The following is a 20,765-nucleotide window of genomic DNA, read 5'->3' as shown; positions in this document are numbered from 1 at the left end:
GCGACACCTTGTAATTTCCCACCACGGTTAAGGGTCCGTTGGGTGCCGGCTTCATCTTAAGATACGCCGTATGAGTTGAGGCCATGAACGCAGCCAATGCCGGTCTCCCCAGCAGTGCATGGTAAGGGCTGTCCAGGTCCACCACCTCAAACAGGAGATTTTCCACCCGGCAATTATCGCGTCCCCCAAACGATACATCCACCCGGACTTTTCCCATGGGCGAACAGGACAACCCCGGAACGATTCCGTGGAATGTTGTGTGAGTGGGCTGAAGCATGTTTTCTGTTATGCCAAGCGTGTGCATTGTGTGCCGGTACATAATGTTTATGCTGCTCCCATTGTCTATCAGCACCTTGCTGAATTTGACACGAGCCGTTGGCCCATGCATGATTGGGTCCACAACGAGAGCGTAACCACCCGGATTCGGCATGATCTTGGGGTGATCTTTGATCGACCAGGTAATTTCCTGATCTGACCACAGCATGTACTTTGGAACTGCCGGCATCACTGCATTTACTTCCATGGAACGGCGACGCATGCTCTGCTTGTCGGTTGGCTCAGTTACGAACACAACACAGCACATGTCCGGATCCTGATAAACATTCCGGCCTAAAGGTGCCGGTGGTGGGGCTTGGTTAATACCTTGTGCCACCTGATGAACTTGTTGCTGCTGCCGGTTAGGCTGAGGGTGTACCGGTAAAGCATTTGCTCCGGTAAGCGGGGCTGGTGGTGGAAGTCTTCCGGCACCATGATCCCTGGCATCCTTCATCATGCCTCTTTCCACCAATCTCTTTGTCCATGTGCAATCTTTTGTCAAGTGGTTCGCGGGTCTTGCCGGGTTTGGTGTGTGCCAGCGGCATGGCTGATCCATTGCGGATTCCATGGTGTACTTTTCATCGTTTTGCCACGGCTTCTTCTCAACCCATTGTTTTTTAGGACCCGCCCACGGCTGCGATCCGGTTTTTTGTCTCTGGCTTCCACCGGCACCAGAATTATCCTGCACCGCGGCAACTTGCTGCGGCCCATACCTTCGATCCGGAAAATCTTCCCTTCTTTTGTTATGCCGGTTGTCCCGGTATGAATCGTGGCGCGGTTGGCTCGCTTGCGCCGGTTCAGCTTGAACCGCCGGTTGCATTGGGTCTCCCAATGCGTAGCTATCTGCCACACGTATCATTTCTGCCAAAGTTACCGGCATGTTCCTCTGTAGCTTTTGCCACAGCGGTGATCCTCTTCTGCACCCATTGCAAAACCAAGCAATGGCCTGTGCCTCAATTACCCCCTCACAGGAGTTTCTTGTGGAGTTCCACCGGGTCAGGTAATCCCGGTCTGTTTCATTCGAGCGCTGCACGCATAGGGCGAGCTGCTGCGGCCTGTTTGGCCTCCGGTAGGTACTGCTGAAGTTGCTCACGAAAGCTTCTTCAAAGTCTATCCAGCCATTTATGCTTCCTGCCGGCAGGTTGTTAAGCCAAATGCGTGCCGGTCCCACCAGGAAGGATGGTACGATTCTTACGGCCCAACGCCGGTTTCCTCCACCTGCGACGGTTCCTCCGCCGCCAGCGACGTACACTGCGGTAACATAATCCGCAAGCCAATCTTCCGGCTTGGTGGTGCCATCGTATGTTTTGGTGTCGCGGGGCAACTGGAAGTTGCGAACCGGTGGTTCCTCTTTCATGATTCGTGGGCCAAAGCATTTTGGACCCGGAGGACCCTCCGCCTCGATCATCTCTGACAAGTATACTCTGTCCAGCCTGTGCCTCGCATCCCGGTCTGGCAGGCATCTTTCTCCTAGCCGTATCCCCAAAGGGTTCCGGTAGGCTCCGGCTCTTTCTGCTCCGGAATCAGCTTCATCGTAACGTTCCGGTACCGCGGCTCTTGCCTGCCGGTACCTTGGCGGAGGCATTTCCTCCTCATCATACGCTGCTCTAGCCGCGCGATAGTTCTGCCCGGCCTCACCTTTACCGGCATAATTGTTTCCGGCATAGCCATTTCCGGCATAGCCACGTACTGCCCCTTGGCTTTTTCTTCCGGCCTCGTGTTGCCCGGCTTGTTGTTTTCCGGCAAGTACCGGATCATACACAGTCATTTGCTGTGCATTCACTTCTTTTTCTCTTCTTCTATCCGGATGGGGGGACGATGCCTGCCCATGGGACTTGCTTCCGGCATTTTTTGCCGAACGCACCGATTTCGATGCCGCAGCTTTATTCATTTTGGCAAGCTGCTCAGCATGTTGTTCCTGTATTATGTCAAGCAACTCCCTGACACGATCTTGTTGTTTTGCTAGAGCGTCTCCGGTAAGCGAATCACACATTTCTACAGCAGCCCTAGCAGCTTTTATAGTTTTATCCGGGCTACTGTACTTAGGTTTCTCTACAATGCTCAAAGATGCAGAGGCACTTTTACCGGTAAGAATCTCCTTACGCAGATCCTGGTCTAGATTGCGAGCTTTAAGCCGGTTTTCCGGTATCCTAGCAGGTTGAGCGCTAACAGAAGCAAAGCCATGAGCAGCGTTATACTCACGTAGGGTTAGGTTCAGCTCGCGTTGCGCCCGGATGATGTCCGCGCCGCCGGAAAGAAGCTTCTGGCGCTGCGCCTCCAGCTCCGCCTGAGCCGCTGCCGGGTCGATGTTCTGCGCGATGGGCGTCGCCAGCACGTTCATGGCCGCTTGGAGAGGAGTCTCCGGTGGCGCTGCAGATGTACCCGCAACCTCCTGGTCGCGCTCGGTCGGTGGCTTGGCCGTGCGCGTGGATCTTGCTTGTCCGGCGCCTTCCGCCGCTGCTTCCTTGCTGGCACCAGCCGTGCCAACCACCAGCACCTCCACGCTGCTGGCGGCGTGGCCGCTGCGAAACGCAGACCTTGGCGGGTCCGGAGCCACCAGCACCGGCGAGAGGCACTGGCGCTCAGGGACGGTGCCGTAGTAGACGCGGAGGCTGCCGAACTCGATGATGCTGCCGTTCTTGGGGAACTTACCTCCGTTGGAGAAGCAACCCGCGTTGTCGTTGACGAAGTCCAATGAGCCGAGGCGCTGGACGAGACCAGACACCACACGCTCGCCGGAGATGGTGAGGAGGCCCGCCCGAATATGAACTCCAGCAAGCGCCGCTGCTGGCCCCACGGTGGGCGCCAACTGTCGTCGTGGTGAACAGACAGATGCCATGGGATGGCTTGAGTTGGGGCCGAATGTGCGCTAGAGGATTCGGGGGAGGGTTTCCGGAAGGGTAGCCGGATGCTTTCCTATGAAGAACTTGGCCTTGGCCAGAGGTAGAAGAAGAAGAACACTCAAACTATTTCTCCCTCAGATCTTTCTCTTCCTTGATCACAAGAGATTACAGGTTTCTCGTAGCCTATAGCACACAACGTACCCGTGCAAGGGTGTGCCCCCTCTCCTTATATAGGGGAGAGGGTGGCTTACAGGGGAAGAAACCCTAGGAAACCCTAATGGCATCTTTGAACAGACAAACTACTTTACAAAGCCACTTTGGCTACCGGTGACGCCGGTATCTCTTTAATCAGGGGCACCGACATCATCCGGTACCTTTTACGTCACCTTCAGCTTTTGGCGTCAGGGCTTCGTTTAAAGCTGAAGTGCTTCGCTCATCCTTCTCTTCTAGCTCTGGAGAGAATCTTTGACCAGCCTTGCCGACGTGCTACAGTGTAGCCCTTACCGGCTCTCCGGTACCTTCTTAGCCGGTGCCGGTATACCCCTCCTGGGATACCGGCATGATTCACTTCGCATAGAGCCAACTCTTGTTAGCCGGAATAGCTTTTAAACCGGTATCTTGATGGCTCAAACCATCCGGTTTGGCATGCCTTTGGCATACCGGGGGTCATCCCCCCAACAGTTACCGAATTTTTTTTGTCCGGTAGCAGAGTTTTTCGGAGGGTAACGAGATTTCCGGTTTTTAGCGAGATTTCGGAAATCTCGCCCGAGAAAAAAATCCCTGGCCGGGAATAATAATCTTGGCTGGATTCATCGTACGTCCAAACGCCCTCCGCTTTAGCAACCAAGCTTTACGACGTCCTCTCTAAGCCTTTATCTTGGCAGACTGTCTTGGACATTTCGCGACAGAGGGGAAATAGTCCAAAAGCTCGCCAGACGCAACCTTTTGGCCCTTTTGGATATGCCTACAAACCATGAATCGTGCCTCACCGGAAAAGGATAAGGATCCAGCAAGGATTAATTCGTCGTCCCCGACGTGCATAATACCTTGCCAACCAAGGATCGGCGTGTCAAAAGTGGACATCCCTATGAATGGTGTGCCCAATTCCTCCCGCACGCACATCGTCTCTACTTGTTGGAACGATTCAACTTTGAAGTTTGAACATGGTCGGGTCTTCCATTGAGAAATGGATCAGGGTGTATTTCTAGAAGAATCGAAAGGGATTTAGTTGTGATGCAAGGCCCGAGTCCATACTGGCATTGACAGCTACCTGGGACAGTGGCATGACAGCATGAATACAAGTCTAGAAGAAACAATCCATTGAGTATTGACCCGTTCTAAATTTCTCATGCGCACCGAACAGATGCATACAGTATCATCAGATGTGACCGGCTGTTATGATAATATATGCAACCCCCTGCATTACGTGTGCAGTGACAGTCTAATGTTGTTAGATAGCATAACACCGCCCTTGTGTTCGACGAAAGGCAAAACACTATATATAATGGAGTGACCAACCGCGCGCGCTGCAGAGTCGCAGGCCACCGCACGTACTAGTTACTAGCGAAATTAAGGAAACCAGCGCGGAGTGGAGATGGATTAAGACGTGCAATATAAACACATCAAGTCATGATCAGATGTTAGGACTCGATCGTGAATGAACTGTCAACATGAGTTTTAATTAATTCCCAAAAAAGCAGATAGTTACAGTGAGTGCAGCATGACCATGAACATAAACCAATCACCGGTGCAGATTAACCTGTTTAATTACAACAGCCGCCTGCATATAGGTGCGGCCGTGCGGGTTATGTTATGTATTAATGTATTATTGCCGAAATCAAATAGTAATACTCCAGGGTCCTAGCCGCAGTGTTTGAAAACACAGAGAAGAGAAGTGCGTCGCCCTCGACTGACGCTGGAAACTTTCGTGAGAAAACGTCATCTCTACGTTTTTCTGTCACTGTCTCTGATCTCACGAGACGTGACCAAGATCTTCGGATGATGCAGGGAGATGATACAAAGCGCAGCGTTGACGACGGAGAAGACAAATTCGTTATACCGAACAAGCAAGCGCTTCAGCTACGAACAGGCCGCACTAGTTTTATTTAGCAACTATACTCGACGCCTCGACGGTCCACACTCCATGCTGTAGTTCCGAATCTTCTTGACTTTACAAACTCGGCAGATACACAGCTGCCGGATCACCTTACAGGCTTACACCACACAGTTATAAAACGGCACGCCGACGATCACCACTGATGATCATGATCCTTGATCGATCGGCAGGCAGGCTATTATCTACAAAATGTACAGCGGAATCTCCCTCATCGGCGGGCGGCGGCGCGCGTCGATCAGCAGATGACGCAGGAGTTGGGGTCCTCCTCGGCGCTGCCGACGAAGTAGTACGGGTGCGGGTGGTGCGGCGGCGGCGGGAACCAGTACGGCAGGTACGCCACGTCCTTGCCCGGGTCCTTCTTGTCGCCGCCTTCCTTCTTGTCGTCCTTCTTCTCCTCCTTGCCCGGGCCGACGGAAACGATCTTCGCCGCGGGGAAGAGCTTGGCGCGCAGCTTCTCCACCACGTCGACGGGGTCCACGGCGCCGACCACCGTCATCTTCTGCTCCTTCATGTCCACGGCGATCTGGTCGATACCTGAGGAAGCGACAGTTTTTTTCGTCAGAAGTGAGAAGTGTCCAATTCAGACTTGGATCAGTGGGTGCATCGTGCATGACTCTGTCCGTCTCCTTCAGTGATTAAGACGAAGCAGAGTAAGAGAGAACAGAAACGAGGAGGAAGAAGAAGAAGCTAGTACCGTGAAGGGTGGAGACGGCCTTGATGGCCTTCCGCTTCTGCTTCTTGTCGTGCAGGTCCAGCTTCAGCACAACCTTCTGCAGCCGTGAGATAGCATATCAGCAAGCCGAATCAACAAATCAGTAGCTGCAACCAAAATCAGAAAGAAAATCCCCAATTCGATTGACTGCAAGTTGTCACCTTCATGGCGAGAGGCGGCGGCGGGTGCAAAGGACAGCGTGCGCCTCTTGTTTCGGACTGCCAAAGAACAAAGGGAGATCTGGGAGTGATGTAGCCGGTGGTGGGTTTTATAGCCTGTTGTCGCCGTTGGCCGTGCTACTGCGGGACCGACATGGACGTCACTGGTGGGCCAGCACGCACATCACGAACCTCCCGGCGTCTGGGATTCATTTTGTAGGTTTTTTTTTTTGAACAAGAGAGGCCTCAGAGAGAATTCATTGCACACGTGGCGGGTATATTTTACATCTACGTCCTTTAACATCGCTCGCACTGAGAAACCCAGAATTTGAAGAAAGGATCTTGAAAATTACAAGAAACATCCTGGAACAAAATATGAAAAAGCAATAGGCCCAAGTATGTCTCCGCCACCAATCGCTGGCGATCTCCAGACGTCTCCGTCGAGATACGGTGCCGAGATGCCAAGCAGCATGCTTCCGGCGAAGCTTTGCATCCGCCGGCCACCTCTTCTCCTCCGGGGACGAAACCACTTGTTGGTGAAGAGGCGTTGAGCTCCGGCGAACGAAGCAGAGGGGGCCTCCGTCATGGAGGTTGCAGATGGGCCACCTTGTCGGCCAAAGATCGTGCCGTCGACGAGGAGCGACGCGTGTTCCGCACGAAGGAGCTCTGATGATGAAGCTCTGTAGCACCCAGCAGGCGAGCGCCGACGAAGAAACATCCAGTCCGTCCGTCCACCAATTCTCGTCTTACCACCACGGCAAGTCAGAGAAGGAAGCAGGGGAAACGAAATTGAACAGCATCCACATCGACAAAGAGGGCAGGATCCCTCCCCAGAGACCAAAATCGGTGAGCCCCTCTTCTGCTCCTCCTCGCCACCATGGCCGGCCAGGAGAGAAGAAAAGACAAACCTCACAGCACCAGGACCGCACTCCCCCACGCCACCACGGCCGGCCAGGAGTGCCTCACCTATGCTGAAATCCAGGGGAGAAGAGAAGCATGTGGCCACCAGTTTATTGGGGAAGACGATACTGCTCCCTGCATCTCCTCCCTCCAGCCATCGGAGTAGAGGAAGAAGCAGCATCAACCCTAAGATGGCCCGAATCTGGCGGCGGAGATCCCGGCCGTCGCCTCCACTAACGGCAAGCGCCCAAACGGTGGCATACGCCACAAGACCACAAAGAAACCTAAGATCTACACCTAGACTACTCCGGCGCTTGACCTTCACCGTCTCCGGCCGGCTATTCCAGCGCAGTGGCTCCGGATCGGCCCGGTCAAGGGAGGGGGGCGACTAGCTATTGTAGAGCCTTGAGAACTATCGGGGGGGAGGGGAGGGGAATGAGCACCGCACTTGTTGGCGTAGGTGTTTTCTCTAGATGTGACTACTTCTCAACAAGTCCCTTTCAAAAAAAAACTAGTTCCTAAGTCTACCGAGAACTAACTTAGTTCTTAGTAAAATAGCGTCATCGAATTATAGTTATGACACATGTTGCAACTTACCATTAACATGGATCACGAAGCAAATCTAATGGTTTAAAGTTATTATTCATAGTTGCTACCTCACCTCACTTTTAAAACTAAAAAATATAAGCTGCAACCTAACTTACAAATTAAATGCACTAATCACGATGCAAATCTGACGTTGCAGAACTCTAAATGAGCACTAGCTTTAGTTCTCAACTGGGAAATAGTAATTGTTTAGAGTCTACAGCGAGTCGGGAACACAAACTGGTCCAGCAAACCTTGAACGCACACTGATGGGCACATTCGATAAGTCGCCGCCACCATCTTCAAGAAGGATCAAGGTATTGACCTTGCCAATCATGTTGTCAATGCCACCACGGCGCCAAACAGCACGGCCTCCATGCGCACCTTCATTGTTACACGCCCGCTGCCGAGACCCGTCGCCGTTGATGCGATAGATGAAACACCGCTCCACCAACCGACCCCTCCAGACATCACATGTTCCAAGACGTTGCTCCAAAGAGGGAGAGCGATACCGAAGGTGGCTCCATCGTTCGATCCGAGAGACCTAGATATAGAGTTTCCCACGGAACATGTTGGCCGAAGGCGGAAGATTGTAGCAGCGACACCTCCAACAAGGTCATGACACCCAAGGCTGCCGTCATCATCAGAACTCGACCCTCACAGGTTGACCCCCTCGCCCCCATCCCGCGTAGCTTCTACAAGGGTCGCGTCGTTTGCCTTTGATCTGGCTGCAGAGGTGACCATACCGCCCGCCACGTCCCAACCGAAGCATCCATGATGTTGATCTGGCGTGGAGAAGAGAGAGGCCCCGCCGCTACCCTCGTAACCGTGTTCGCCCCACCACATTGTTTCGGGGCCATCGCCCCGGAGATCCTACTCCGCCTCGCACGTCTGCCTTCTAGGGCCGGTAGCTGCACTCTTTCCAAAGGTTACCCGCCATGAGAAAAGGCTTAGGGCCTGGGGCAAGGAGACGAAAGCCCGTCGTCCGCCGACCGGTGTGCAGGGCTTTGCCTGGCTTCCTTCGCCTGCAGCAGGAGGTAGGCGAGGTGAGGTTGGGAGGCGGTAGCGGCTAGGGTTTCATGCGAGCCGGTCCACTGGGAGAGACGCAGGCGTGTCGTGGTCTCGCTTAACACTTTCCTCCCTAGTTTTGTAGGGTTAATGATAAGGGCTCGGGGTTTTCTCTACAGCTACACTAACTTACAAAACTAGCCAGATAACAATTCGAATGAGACGCAACAGTTTTCAAGCACACAACACTGAAAGTAAGCTTACCCATCCGAGCTAAAGCTAGCCAACCATAGTTAACTTGACCGTGGAATCTAACCCGGCCAGACATTCTTCTGCGGTCGCTCCAAGTGCATGGACTCGGGCCCGTCTGCCGTCTGCCATCTGTTGTTGTGTGGCCAGGCGTGAAGTGGAGGCGTGTGCGCGGGGAATGGCCGGGTGGCCGCAACGATTTGCCGGTCGAGTGTGTCGTGCACGTCCTGACGTTCGGGTTGACCGACTTGGAGTGGGTATGGACACTAGTAGAAAACCTCTCATCCATCTAAGCCTTTAGTACCGGTTCCCTTACGAACCGGTACGAAAGGCGTTATTAATACCGGTTCCAGGGGTGGGACATCTATACCGGTTCATTATGGCCCTTTAATACCGGTTCGTGTTACGAACCGGTATGAAAGGGTTTCTGCCCAGTTTCCAGGCTGAGGCCCTTTAATACCGGTTCGTGATGGCCATCTAGACTCATATCTGCAAACCTCATCATTCTCTCTCATGGCTTCCATCGTATCTCTAACCCCCCAGGAGGCGGAGGCGCTTTGCGCCTCGAACTACCCCTGCCCGCCGGGCTACTGCGTCCCGACCGGCTGGTTGTTAAGCGTCGGAGGCGTACCGGTCCCTCCACTCCCTCTAGGTGTGGCGCGCGAGATGGCCATCACGAACCACTACTACTTCGAGCTCACGCCAGAGCAGCGGAGGAATCCCCAGTGGCATCCCGACTACAACCCGACTTGGGAAAGGTTCTTCATCAATCGGCGTGAGAGGGCGCTTGCCAGGCAGGAGGAGGGCGGCCCGCCTCCTTCGAACTTCAACGAGGCCGGCCGTCGGCTGTGGTGGCGCGGCCGGACTCTCCAGGGTGTCATGGCCTACCGTGGCCCCCGCCTGCGCTACCCTCAATCCCAGGCCACGCGTGCTCTCCCGCCGAGGTTCGACTACCGCGACCCCGATGCCAGCGATGATGATGACGGCTACTACGACGAATACAGTGGCGACTACTATAGGGCTAGGCACGAGTATGACTGAATGACTCCAACAGTCAAATCTGTCACTGTATCTTAAATAGAAAGAAATAGAAAAGAAATATAAAAAAGGATATAGAAAAGAAAACAAACGGAAATAGAAAAAGAAATACAAAACAAATAGAAAAGAAAAGAAATAGAAAATAAAAAAGAAAAGAAAAGAAACATAAAAGAAAAGAAAAAGAAACAGAAAAGAAAAAAGAAACAGAAAAAAAAGAAATAGAAAAGAAACAGCAAAAGAAAAGAAAACAGTAAAAGAAAACAAAAAACAAAAAAAACCCCTTTGGTACCGGTTCGTACCACCAACCGGTACGAAAGGGTCTTCCCCTGTATTACACTTAGCCGCGGCCAAATTTCCCCAAATTCCCCATTTCCTCTCCTCGACCCACAGAGACCCCGCCGCGCCGCTCGTCGCCGTCGCCGTCATCGACGCACAGAGACCCCGCCACGCCGCTCCTCGCCGTCGCCGTCGCAGCCTCGCCGTCGCCGTCGCATCCTCGCCGTCGGCCGCCGCCCGCTCCTCTGCAGGTATGTGTGCGCGCCGCCCCCGTCGCTCGATCCCCCTTCTCCGGCTCCGTTGCCCGCCGCCGATGTGCCGCCACCGCGCGAGACCGTGGCCGCCGCCGCTGCGCGCCACGCTGCCGTTCCCCTGCTGGAGGCCGTCGCCATCCGCGCCACGCCGCCGCACACCACCGGTGGAGGCTGCACACCAGCTGCTCGACGGAATGCCATCCTCGAGCGCGGTGCATGCACGCACACCACCGGTGGAGGAGGAAGCCGTTGGAGGGGCAGAGCAGGGAGTCGGCGGTGGAGGCGGTGAGCGTGGGCACGACGGCGGTGACCTGCAGCGCCGGCGAGCGGTGCTCCCCGGTGACCCGCTCGTCCGTGTGCATCGCCTGCAGCAGCCGCAGCAGCACCCCCTGCGTCACCGTCGCCATCGCGCACCTTCTCGTCGTAGTCGAGGCCGAGGGAGGTGAGGAAGTGGGGAGCACGCCCTGGAAGCGGTCGAAGATGACCGCCCGCTGCCCGCCGTCCACCGTGTACAGGGACGTGGAGACGGCCGACGCCGTCACGCCCAAGCCAGCCTCCACCTTCGCGAGCTTGGTCAGGAACGAGACCGCCGCTTGCCCGTGCCGTCCTTGCCGTCTGGGGTGCCTTGAGCACCTCGTTGCCGATGGAGGGGAGCACCTCGTTGCCGATGGAGGGGTTTTGATTAACTAAAATTTGGAAAAAATTAAAATCTGAATTAATTTGAGTAATATGGCATAATTCATAACTTCAATTCTACAAAGTGAGAGGGTTTCTGGTCCGTTAGGGTTTTTTTGCTTTCTTCATTTCAATTGTTATCCATCTAGCAATCTGTTATATGATCATGACATGATGAATGAAATACAATTGCTTTCTTAATTTTGTAGTGACATTGAGGTATGGAGGACGACACCTTCGTCCGAGATGAGGAGGGGGAAGAAGCGGTGCAGAAATTGATCTATGAGAGTGCCCGTGGTCCGGAACCCGATGGAGATGACAACAAGTTCCAAGACTTTCTGAATGATTTCGGCGAGGGACTTGAGTCTGAACAAATTAGAAGAGACAACGAAGTGTCCATCACAAACTCCGCCGAGGTGTATATTTATGTATCAATTAGTCTATGTTCATCCCTAGATGCATTCATTTATATGTATTGCACTTATTAACGAATAATTTTTTCTTTTAGCCTTCTGGATCATCGAGCAAGTCTGTTAGATCAAAACGAGGCCCGACGCAACTGCTAAAGGGCGAGGGCAGGTTAGCCCTCATGGCATTCAAGGCTAATGGTGAACCAGAGCATCCCAAAGAGTTTTCCCGCAAATTTACAAGTCAAGCCGGAGTTCTTGTTAGGGACCATGTACCGATCAGCATTCAAGAGTGGCATAAGCCGAAGAACGCGGAGAGTGGTGCTAGTTATGTCAACGACATGATGAAAACTTTTCTTTGGGACACGCTACTAACAAAGTTCAGCCTACCAGAAGACATGACGGAAGGCCAGAAGAATAAAGTCAAGGAATGGACATGGAAGAAGATGGCCATACAATTCCATTCCTGGAAGAAAAATTTATGGGACAAATATAAGAATGAAGATCCAGTATTCGATGATAATCTAGTGAAGATAAAAGATCACTGGCCCGCATTTAAGGAGTATAAGCAATCGTCTACTTTTGTGTCCCGATCGAAGAAAAATACCGAAAATGCTTCAAAGAAGAAACTTCCGCATCATTTGGGGTCAGGTGGCTACAAGAGTGCCATTCCGAAGTGGACAACGTTTGAAAATAAACTGATGACTGCAGGAATCACTCCACAGACATGGGACTGGCCCGAACGGTCCAAGTTCTGGTTGTTCGCTCATGGGGTAGGGTTGGACCCAAAGATAGGGTTGATCGTTGCGCAGGGAAAATGGAAGGAAAAATTTGAGGCAATCGTACCGAAGCTTGTAGATGCAATTAACAAGGTCAGAAAGGGAGAGTACATTCCCGATCGAGAGAATGACGAGCTAACACTCGCTCTGGGGAATCCTGTACACGTTGGACGGGTACGAGCTCGCCCAGGTCTTACCATGAAGGAAGCGTGGCCGGACAGCGCTGACACTTATAGAAGCCGTTCGCGAAAGAAGAAGAAGGACGCCGACGAGTTAGCAGAATTGAGGAGTAGGGTGGAGGCGCTTGAGAAAAATCAGAGGGCACCTGATCAGCCGCTGTTTCTACAGGATCCACAAGCCGATGCTGCCCCATCTCAGCGAAGAAGCAGTGTCGGTTCCTCGCATCTTGACGGATGTGGAGGAAGCTACCCCGTGGATTATGTCACGGAGAAGACAGATTGCGAGCTACATATGTTATTCAAGACCGCGTCCGTTAAGGTGGCGGTCGGCTATGTGTACCCAAGTGAAGATGGAGCAATGCACCATCATATGCCCATTCCACCTGGCTGTCTTCGTGTCGGGGTGGATGAAGTTGTTCCGGGTTTTAAAACAGTGGAGCTTGATATTCCTAGAGGTGACGATGAGAAGACACTAGCCGATGTCAAGCACGGTTTCGCCCTATGGCCGAAGAAGTACATCGTCCTTTTGCAAAGGCCACCGACTCCTCCTCCTAGCAGTCCACATGAGCAGCAAAGTCCACACCTACCTGAGAGGGACCCCAGCGTGAGTCCACCACCTCGAGATCCTCCGTGTAAGACAGCGCCCTTTAAGCGGAACGGTACGCCGCCTAGGAAGAAAGCTAGAAAGGAGAAACCACTGCCGCCTATTGAGAAGTTACCTTGGGAAAAAAACTCCCGAGGAAAACCAGGAAGCCGTTCAGGCCGAGGTGAAAATTTTTTTTGCACCGAAAGTGCCAGAGATACCTTTCGAGAAGACACTAGATCCGGTGAAAGTTGTGCGTACCGTTGAGAATCTATATGACCCTGTATCATCGCCGCCATCTGACTATAGGCGTTCTATTGAAAGGTCGTATGACAATATGATCGAGGCGACAAAACCCGTTCAATCGGGTATCAGGGAGATAAAAGGGATACACCAAGTCTACCAGCTCGGACAACAACCCGTTCAATCGGTCGCCCCTCTCAAGGTGTTTGACGGGAAGCCCGTTCAAAGTTCTTGACAAGACACAACCGATTACGCCTTCGCTGAACGAGCATATCAATTTGTTCAAGGGAAAGATTTGGTCGAGAATCTCAGGAAGCTACCAACACGTATGCGTAACTTGCATTCGTGGTACCTTAATGCCTCAAAGGAAGGGATCGAGACTATCATGGTGCGAGTTAGGGAAGAGCACTACTTCCAGGAATACTGTGTGAACGTTGACTTCAACGAGCTTTTCCAGTTATACAATCTCCGGGCCCTCGACAAATCTATCATCAGTTCCTATTGTCTGTAAGTGATTTATTTAATTTGAGAAGTCTTTAGCTCAGCTCGTCTGTAGATTATAATCCTTTGTGCGCTATATTATGCAGATCAAAGATGCTCGAATGCAAAAGGGACGAAATCACGGACATTGGGTTCATTGACCCGCACACAATGCTGTTAAAACCATAGAAGATCCCGTCTATAACAAGGATACACCGGAGATTTTGCTAAGGTTTTTGAACCGACAACGTGACAAAAAGCTAATAATTTGGCCTTACAACTTCAAGTGAGTCTTACTGTCTTATAACACATTATATTTTGCTCACCGTATGTCAAAATTTTAACTAATGACTTATATATATGACACTACATATTTAAACGTGCGTAGGTTTCACTTTATTCTTCTCGTCATCAATATGCAAATTGGAGAAATTGAAGTCTTTGACTCACTAAGCAAAAAATTGGAACTATACTTGTCTTGTTATTTAATGCTCAAAAGGTAATTTTAAATCTTATCGGTTTGTTTCGTTAATTTCATGCTATGAACTAATTGATAACTCTTTTATGCATTTTCTTTTGTCGGGCAGCGTGTGGGAAACTTTCATCAAGGAAGATAAGTCCCATGAATGGCCACCGAAGTTGCGATGGAAGGCGAAAGTAAGTAGTACTACCTAGGTCCACACACCTTTAATTATCATACTTGACTATTGTTTGATTGAATTATATTCTTGTAAAGAAATGCCCGCAACAACCACAAGGGACTGATCTCTGTGGATTCTACGTTTGCGAGTACATCCACAAAATTGTCAGCGAGATAATGAATAATGAAAGAAATAAAGAGGTACGAAAACAATATTCACAAATTTGTTTTCTTATCATAAGTTGTGCTGAGTTTCAGTAATAGTTGTTTCATTGTGGTTTGAATATATATATATACACACACACATAGCTCATGTATTCATTTGTATCTTATTCTTTTATAGTTGGCAAGAAAGCGGAACAAGCTATCAATCGATGACCGCTTCATAGCAATAGGCGAGGAATTGACGGGATTCTTCCTTCGGGACGTCATACCACCATTCGCAGAGTTCCACTATGAATGAAGATGTACATGCTACATACATAGTTCACTCGAAGAGTACCACTATGCTACATGTAATAGACATATATAGAGTACGCCTCGGAGAGTAACACTATGCATGAAGATCGATCTTCATGCATAGTGCTTCTTAATTTGCGATCTTATGCAATTACATGTGTGTTATATTATATGCACCAACTTGCTATGCATCATCTTGATCTTCATGTACTACCTAAACCCAAACGCGTTTCTGGTGCATCGACGCGATATGAAACAAACCGATATCCCTAAACCCCTCCAAAAACCCTAAAACTTCAATTCTCTACCGCGGCAGAGATTCGGGCAAATTCCCTGCCGCGGGTGGGAACCTTTGGTACCGGTTCGTATTACCAACCGGTACCAAAGCTCCTTGACCCTGAGCTCTCCTGGTGGCCCACGTGGAGGCCCCTTTTATACCGGTTCGTAAGCAACCGGTACGAAAGGGGGGGGCCTTTAGTGCCGGATAATTTATACCGGTTGCTCAACCGGTATGAATGCCCCTCTGAAACCGGTATTGATGAGAGGTTTTCTACTAGTGGGAGTGTCCGTGCCGTACGTCGCTGGATCTCTCGTTACCAGTATACTGTACAACCCTTGTCCGACCTGAAGATGCTGTTTACAACATGACCGTAAATTTTGTATCGGGAATGTAGAGTAACCTTGCGAAACAAGGACCGATCAACGCACAAAAGGTTCCGATACGATCGCACGCACAGTTCTTCTTCTCTTCGTCTTTGCCGGAACGTTTCAACTTTCAATGAACACTGTCAGGTCTACCGTTGAGGAATTCGACAGCGGTGTGTTTATAGAATAATCGAAAGAGAATTAGTGGTGATGCATTGCAACGACGTTCCGTGCGACGACAAACCTGGAGTCCATACTGACAGTGATAGCATGCATGGGTAGAAGAAACTGTCAATTGAATCTCCGTGCATGCATTGGCGGGGCCATACAGATCCAGATGCAGGTAAGATCGGGCTGTTATGATGAAAATAATCGTCTGTATTACGTCTGCACTAACATTCCGACAGTCGGATGTGTTCTACTCCTACCTTCCCTACAATTTTAGACGATAGGTCATCCCTGTCCAACGAAAGATAAGATACAACTGAGAGAATAATCGCTGTACAGATCTGCAGGCCTCACGCCCTCACCAAGAGTTGTGCTGCCGAAGTGAAGCAAAAGGAACCACTACAAAGCGGAGATGGATTAAGACCTGCGGTTGATCGACGACGTATCAAGTCCTTATCAGAAGTTAGGATAGGACTCGTGAACGAACTTTTTTTTTCCAAGCAATCCCCCACCGGGATCGAATTTTCATTATCATGGGATAACGAAAATACATCGTCAGGTTTTTTGTCTAGTTATATATACAGCAAAACATCAGCAAACTATGAAAAACAACTCCAGTATCATCGATCTAAGCGGCCACGAGCTACCCGTCTAAGCAAAAGAAAGTATATGTTACAGCGCACAGAGAGTGGAAGCTCTCCGGGAGATGATCAAAAGGCACTAAGTAGATATAGGAAACTTCATCCTGGGAGCATCGAGAAAGGGCTCCATCATGTTTGCATATTATCAACATCAGCATCTGCATTGTCTTGTGCATCAGTATCCATAGCAGCATCACCTTGCTCAAGTCTCAACTGTTGATTGACCACCATCGCATTTCCAGCTTCACCTCTACCTCCAGCACCCAGGGCCAGATTGATGAGAGCTGCAGCTCCTTGCTGAAGTTGAGCCGCCTCCGTGTTAGAGTGAGCACCTGCCCAATATTTCATAAAAGAGGTAGCAAGGAAGATTAAGTCAGCAGGGTTTTTCAGGTTTTTCTTCTCAAAACAGGAGCTATTACGCGTTTTCCAAATTGCCCAGCAAATTGCAGCAATGCCAGCAATTTGTACGTTGCGACTTGCACTGGAAAACTGTGGCATCCACCAGAAGAATTGTGCAAAGGATCCAGGGCGAGTAGGAGCACCCACAGTCATTCCCACCAAACTCCAAATGTATTGAGCTGCTGGGCAAGAGAAGAAAAGGTGTAGAATAGATTCATGTGCGGAGCAGAATTGACAAAGAGGGTCACCATTCTAGTTTCTTTTCAACAAATTGTCCTTAGTAGCAATGGCATTATGCCAAATCAGCCAGAGCCAAATTTTGATTTTCAGTGGGATTTTGCTTTTCCAAAGATGTTTGAAGGATCTATCAATTCCATTTCTGCAGATCTGCTTATACACACTTTTCACAGTGAACTGTCTACTTTTTGTCCATTTCCACTTTGGTTTATCCACAGTATCAGATAAACCCCTCTGATTCAGAATGTTCACCAGGCCACACCATTGTCTCTGCAAGTCTTCAGATAACCATCTCCTGAATGAAAGTCTCCAACCCACATGAGCAGCATCAGCTACATAAATTGTTTGCTCATTACAAATATTGTATAACTCAGGGAATTTGTCCATCAAAGGAGTGTGACCACACCAAGCATCTTTCCAAAAGCTGGTTCTACAACCATTTCCCACTGCCATCCTTCTACCACAGAGATAAATATCTCTAACATGCATCATATCTTTCCACAGTGGAGAATCATTTATTCTGTGCTTAGCCCACTGTATCCCTACATCACCCAGATATTTTTTTCCTCATGAAATGTTGCCAAGGTCCTTCCTCATTCTCCAGTTTCCACCACCACTTACACATCAGACTTATATTGAACTTGTGTAAGTCCTTCACACCCATACCTCCTTTACTTTTGGGTTTACATATCCATCTCCACTTAACAAAGTGGTATTTTCTTTTGTTTGCATCACCAGCCCAGAAAAAGGCCCTGATAGGTTTTTTGATTTCTTCAATGGTTGTCTTATGCAGCAATCTCATGGACATTTGATAAACAGCACTATTGGACAAGCAGGAATCAATCTTTACTAATCTACCTCCAATAGACATAGCTCCACCCATCCATCCACCCATACTTTTCTTCATTCTTTCACCCATGAAGTGCATTTCTGCCACAGATAATCTCCTAGCACATACTGGAGTACCCAAGTATTGGAATGGCCACTCCCCTTTTTGGCAATTAAACAAATCCACATATCCATCCAGTTTCCCTGCATCTTCCAACACCAACATTGTCTCACTCTTTTCAAAGTTTATTTTCAAGCCAGACATTGTCTCAAAAATATACAAAAGTAATTTTAAGTTCCTTGCTCCCTCCATATCATCTTGCATAAGTAAGATAGTATCATCAGCATACTGTAGAATGGCTACACCATTCTCTACTAAATTATCAGCCAGCCCTTTAATAAGCCCATTCCTTTGAGCAGAAACAATCATTTTTGATAAACTGTTGGCAGCCATGTTAAACAGGAAAAGAGCAAAAGGATCCCCCTGTCTAACACCTTTATAACTGCCAAAATATGGACCCACCTTGTCATTTATTTTGACACTAAGAGTACCTTTAGTCAGTGCTTCTTTAATCCAAATAATCCACTTGTTACTAAAGCTTTTTTGTCTGCAACAGTCAATCAAGAAATTCCAGTTGACCTTATCATATGCTTTTTCAAAATCTATTTTTAGCACCACACCCTGTTTTTTCCTGGCTTTAGATTCTCTCAACACTTCTTGGAAAAGCATCACCCCATCAGCAATGAATCTCCCTTTGATGAAAGCATTTTGACAAGGATGTATCAACTTATTCATGACAGGTTCCACCTTGATAGTCATAGTTTTTGTGAAAATCTTGAACAAAACTTGCAACAGACATATGGGTCTATACTTCTGAATTACTTCAGCATCATCACTTTTGGGAATAAGTGTGATAATCCCATAGTTAATTCTCTCCAGGTTGATCTAATGATTATGGAAATCATTAAACATTCTCATCAAATCATTTTTTACTACACTCCAACAGTGTTGATAAAATTCAATAGGGATTCCATCAGGGCCAGCAGCTTTATTCTTCTCCATCTGGCTTATTGCATGATGAATCTCTTCCTCTGTGAAAGGAGCATTCAAAATATTTCTATCATTTTCATCCAATTTCTCATTTTCATCCCAGATACTGTCATCTAGTCTCACACCAGAATCCACAACAGGACCAAACAACTGTTTGTAAAATTCAGTAGCATGTTCCATCAGAGCAGATGTTCCCTGGATGGTTCTATCCCCATCCTTCAGAGGGAACATTGTTCTTTTTCTCTTCCTTCCATTGGCAATTCTATGAAAAAAGCTAGTATTATTATCACCTTGCAACAACCACTTTTCTCTGGATCTTTGCTGCTAGAAGGCTTCTTCTTTCTCCAGTAAAGTCAACAACTCTACCTGAATCTGTGATTTCCTGCAAGCTTGTACATTGGAAATATACCCTTTTTCTTCCAGATCTTCTAACATATCCAGTTCTATGTGTAGATCTTGTTTTTTCTTCTTGTCTTTCCCTCTGATGTTTGCTCCCCAACCTTTCAAACAATTCTTCACTTTTTTCAGTTTGATTTGTACAGTCTCCAAGGAATTTTTTGCATATACAGGTTGCTTCCAAATATCCTCTACCTTTTCCAGGAAACCTTCCTCTTTGAGCCAGCTTTTTCAAACTTAAAGTTTCTACTGATCTGCTCTCTGTTTTCCAACGTATCCAAGATGATGGGGTTATGATCAGATACTTCTCTGGATATCTTATGAACAGTTACTAAAGAAAACATTTTCTCCCACTCATTAGTCATCAAAAATCTGTCCAGCTTTTCCAGAGTAGGATTTGCTTGATTATTGGACCAAGTATACTGACCACCAGACATCTCAATTTCTCTAAGTTCATATGTATTGATGATTGCATTAAACAAATCAGTCCATTTGCTCTTTCTCATGGTTTTGTTTTTGTCAGAAGGAAATCTCAAAATATTAAAATCTCCCCCTATTAACAAAGGCAAATTCTGATTGCAGCAAATATCACCAAGCTCCCTTAAAAAATCTTCCTTTTCAGCTTCCTGTGCTGCACCATAGACCAGAACCAACTTCCACCTCTGTTGCAGCTTCAGGTCTTGCAGGGTCACACCTATGTAGAATCTCCCCAGCACTGTATCAAGAACATCAAATCTGGAATTTCTGAACCCTCCCAGTATACCACCAGACCTTCCAACAGAAGGAATCCATTTCCAGGAGAATTGATTCCCAGGATAAGTCTCCTAAAAAAGGAAGAATTGTATTTTTCCTTGATGGTCTCCTGCAACCCAATGAAATTCAGTTGCTGCTCTCTAACAAAATCTGATAAGAAAATGCTCATACCCTTCTTCCCCACTCCTCTACAATTTAAGCTGGCACCTATCATAAATATTTGGGATTTTTCCTCCTGATCCTGGATCCAGTCACAATGCCACACACAGGGTGATCATTAGTGACTTTCTCCTGGGCAGCACACAAACCAGATTGTGCTCCCACTTCCACCCTCTTCTGTCTGTTCTTCTCTAGGGATCTTTGAATCTTACAAGCAGACTTCATCCTTTTCTTAGTTTTCTTTGACAAAAAAGGAGTATATCCTTCATCAGCCATATCTTCCTCACCAAATCCCAGAAACAGAGTATGTGTACCAGCAGTATCACTTACAACCTCCTTACCATTTGCCTTCTTAATTATTTTCTCAGCCAAATTATGTCTAGCCACTTCAAGGGCTTTAATATGATTTATTTTTTCAAGATTAAAGGAACCAGGAGCAACCCCCATTTCTAAAGCTCTAGCACAAATATCTTCATCATCTAAAACAGCAAAGGAGTTTACTGAGTTAAGATCTGTACATGGAATAGATCTTGCTTGGTTATGGAGTCTTGTACCATCTTCAGTCCTGTTGGTTGTGGTGGGCATACCT

At 48.7% G+C, this 20,765-nt stretch overlaps 1 protein-coding gene across 1 annotated transcript; it reads right to left on the bottom strand.

The window, feature by feature from the left end:
- Positions 1–5,236: 5,236 nt before the first annotated feature.
- Positions 5,237–6,274, bottom strand: LOC127330756 (heavy metal-associated isoprenylated plant protein 39). Its single transcript, XM_051356862.2, has 3 exons — positions 6,148–6,274; positions 5,969–6,044; positions 5,237–5,808 (listed from the first exon to the last, which is right to left on the bottom strand). Exons 1-3 carry the CDS (start codon positions 6,151–6,153, stop codon positions 5,510–5,512), a joined length of 381 nt encoding a protein of 126 aa, XP_051212822.1. The 5' UTR covers positions 6,154–6,274; the 3' UTR covers positions 5,237–5,509.
- Between the last annotated feature and the right edge of the window lie 14,491 nt (positions 6,275–20,765).

This window comes from Lolium perenne, chromosome 2 (genome assembly GCF_019359855.2).
Source record: "Lolium perenne isolate Kyuss_39 chromosome 2, Kyuss_2.0, whole genome shotgun sequence".
Classification (NCBI taxonomy): Eukaryota; Viridiplantae; Streptophyta; class Magnoliopsida; order Poales; family Poaceae; genus Lolium; species Lolium perenne.
This window is presented reverse-complemented; position numbering and strand designations above follow the sequence as displayed.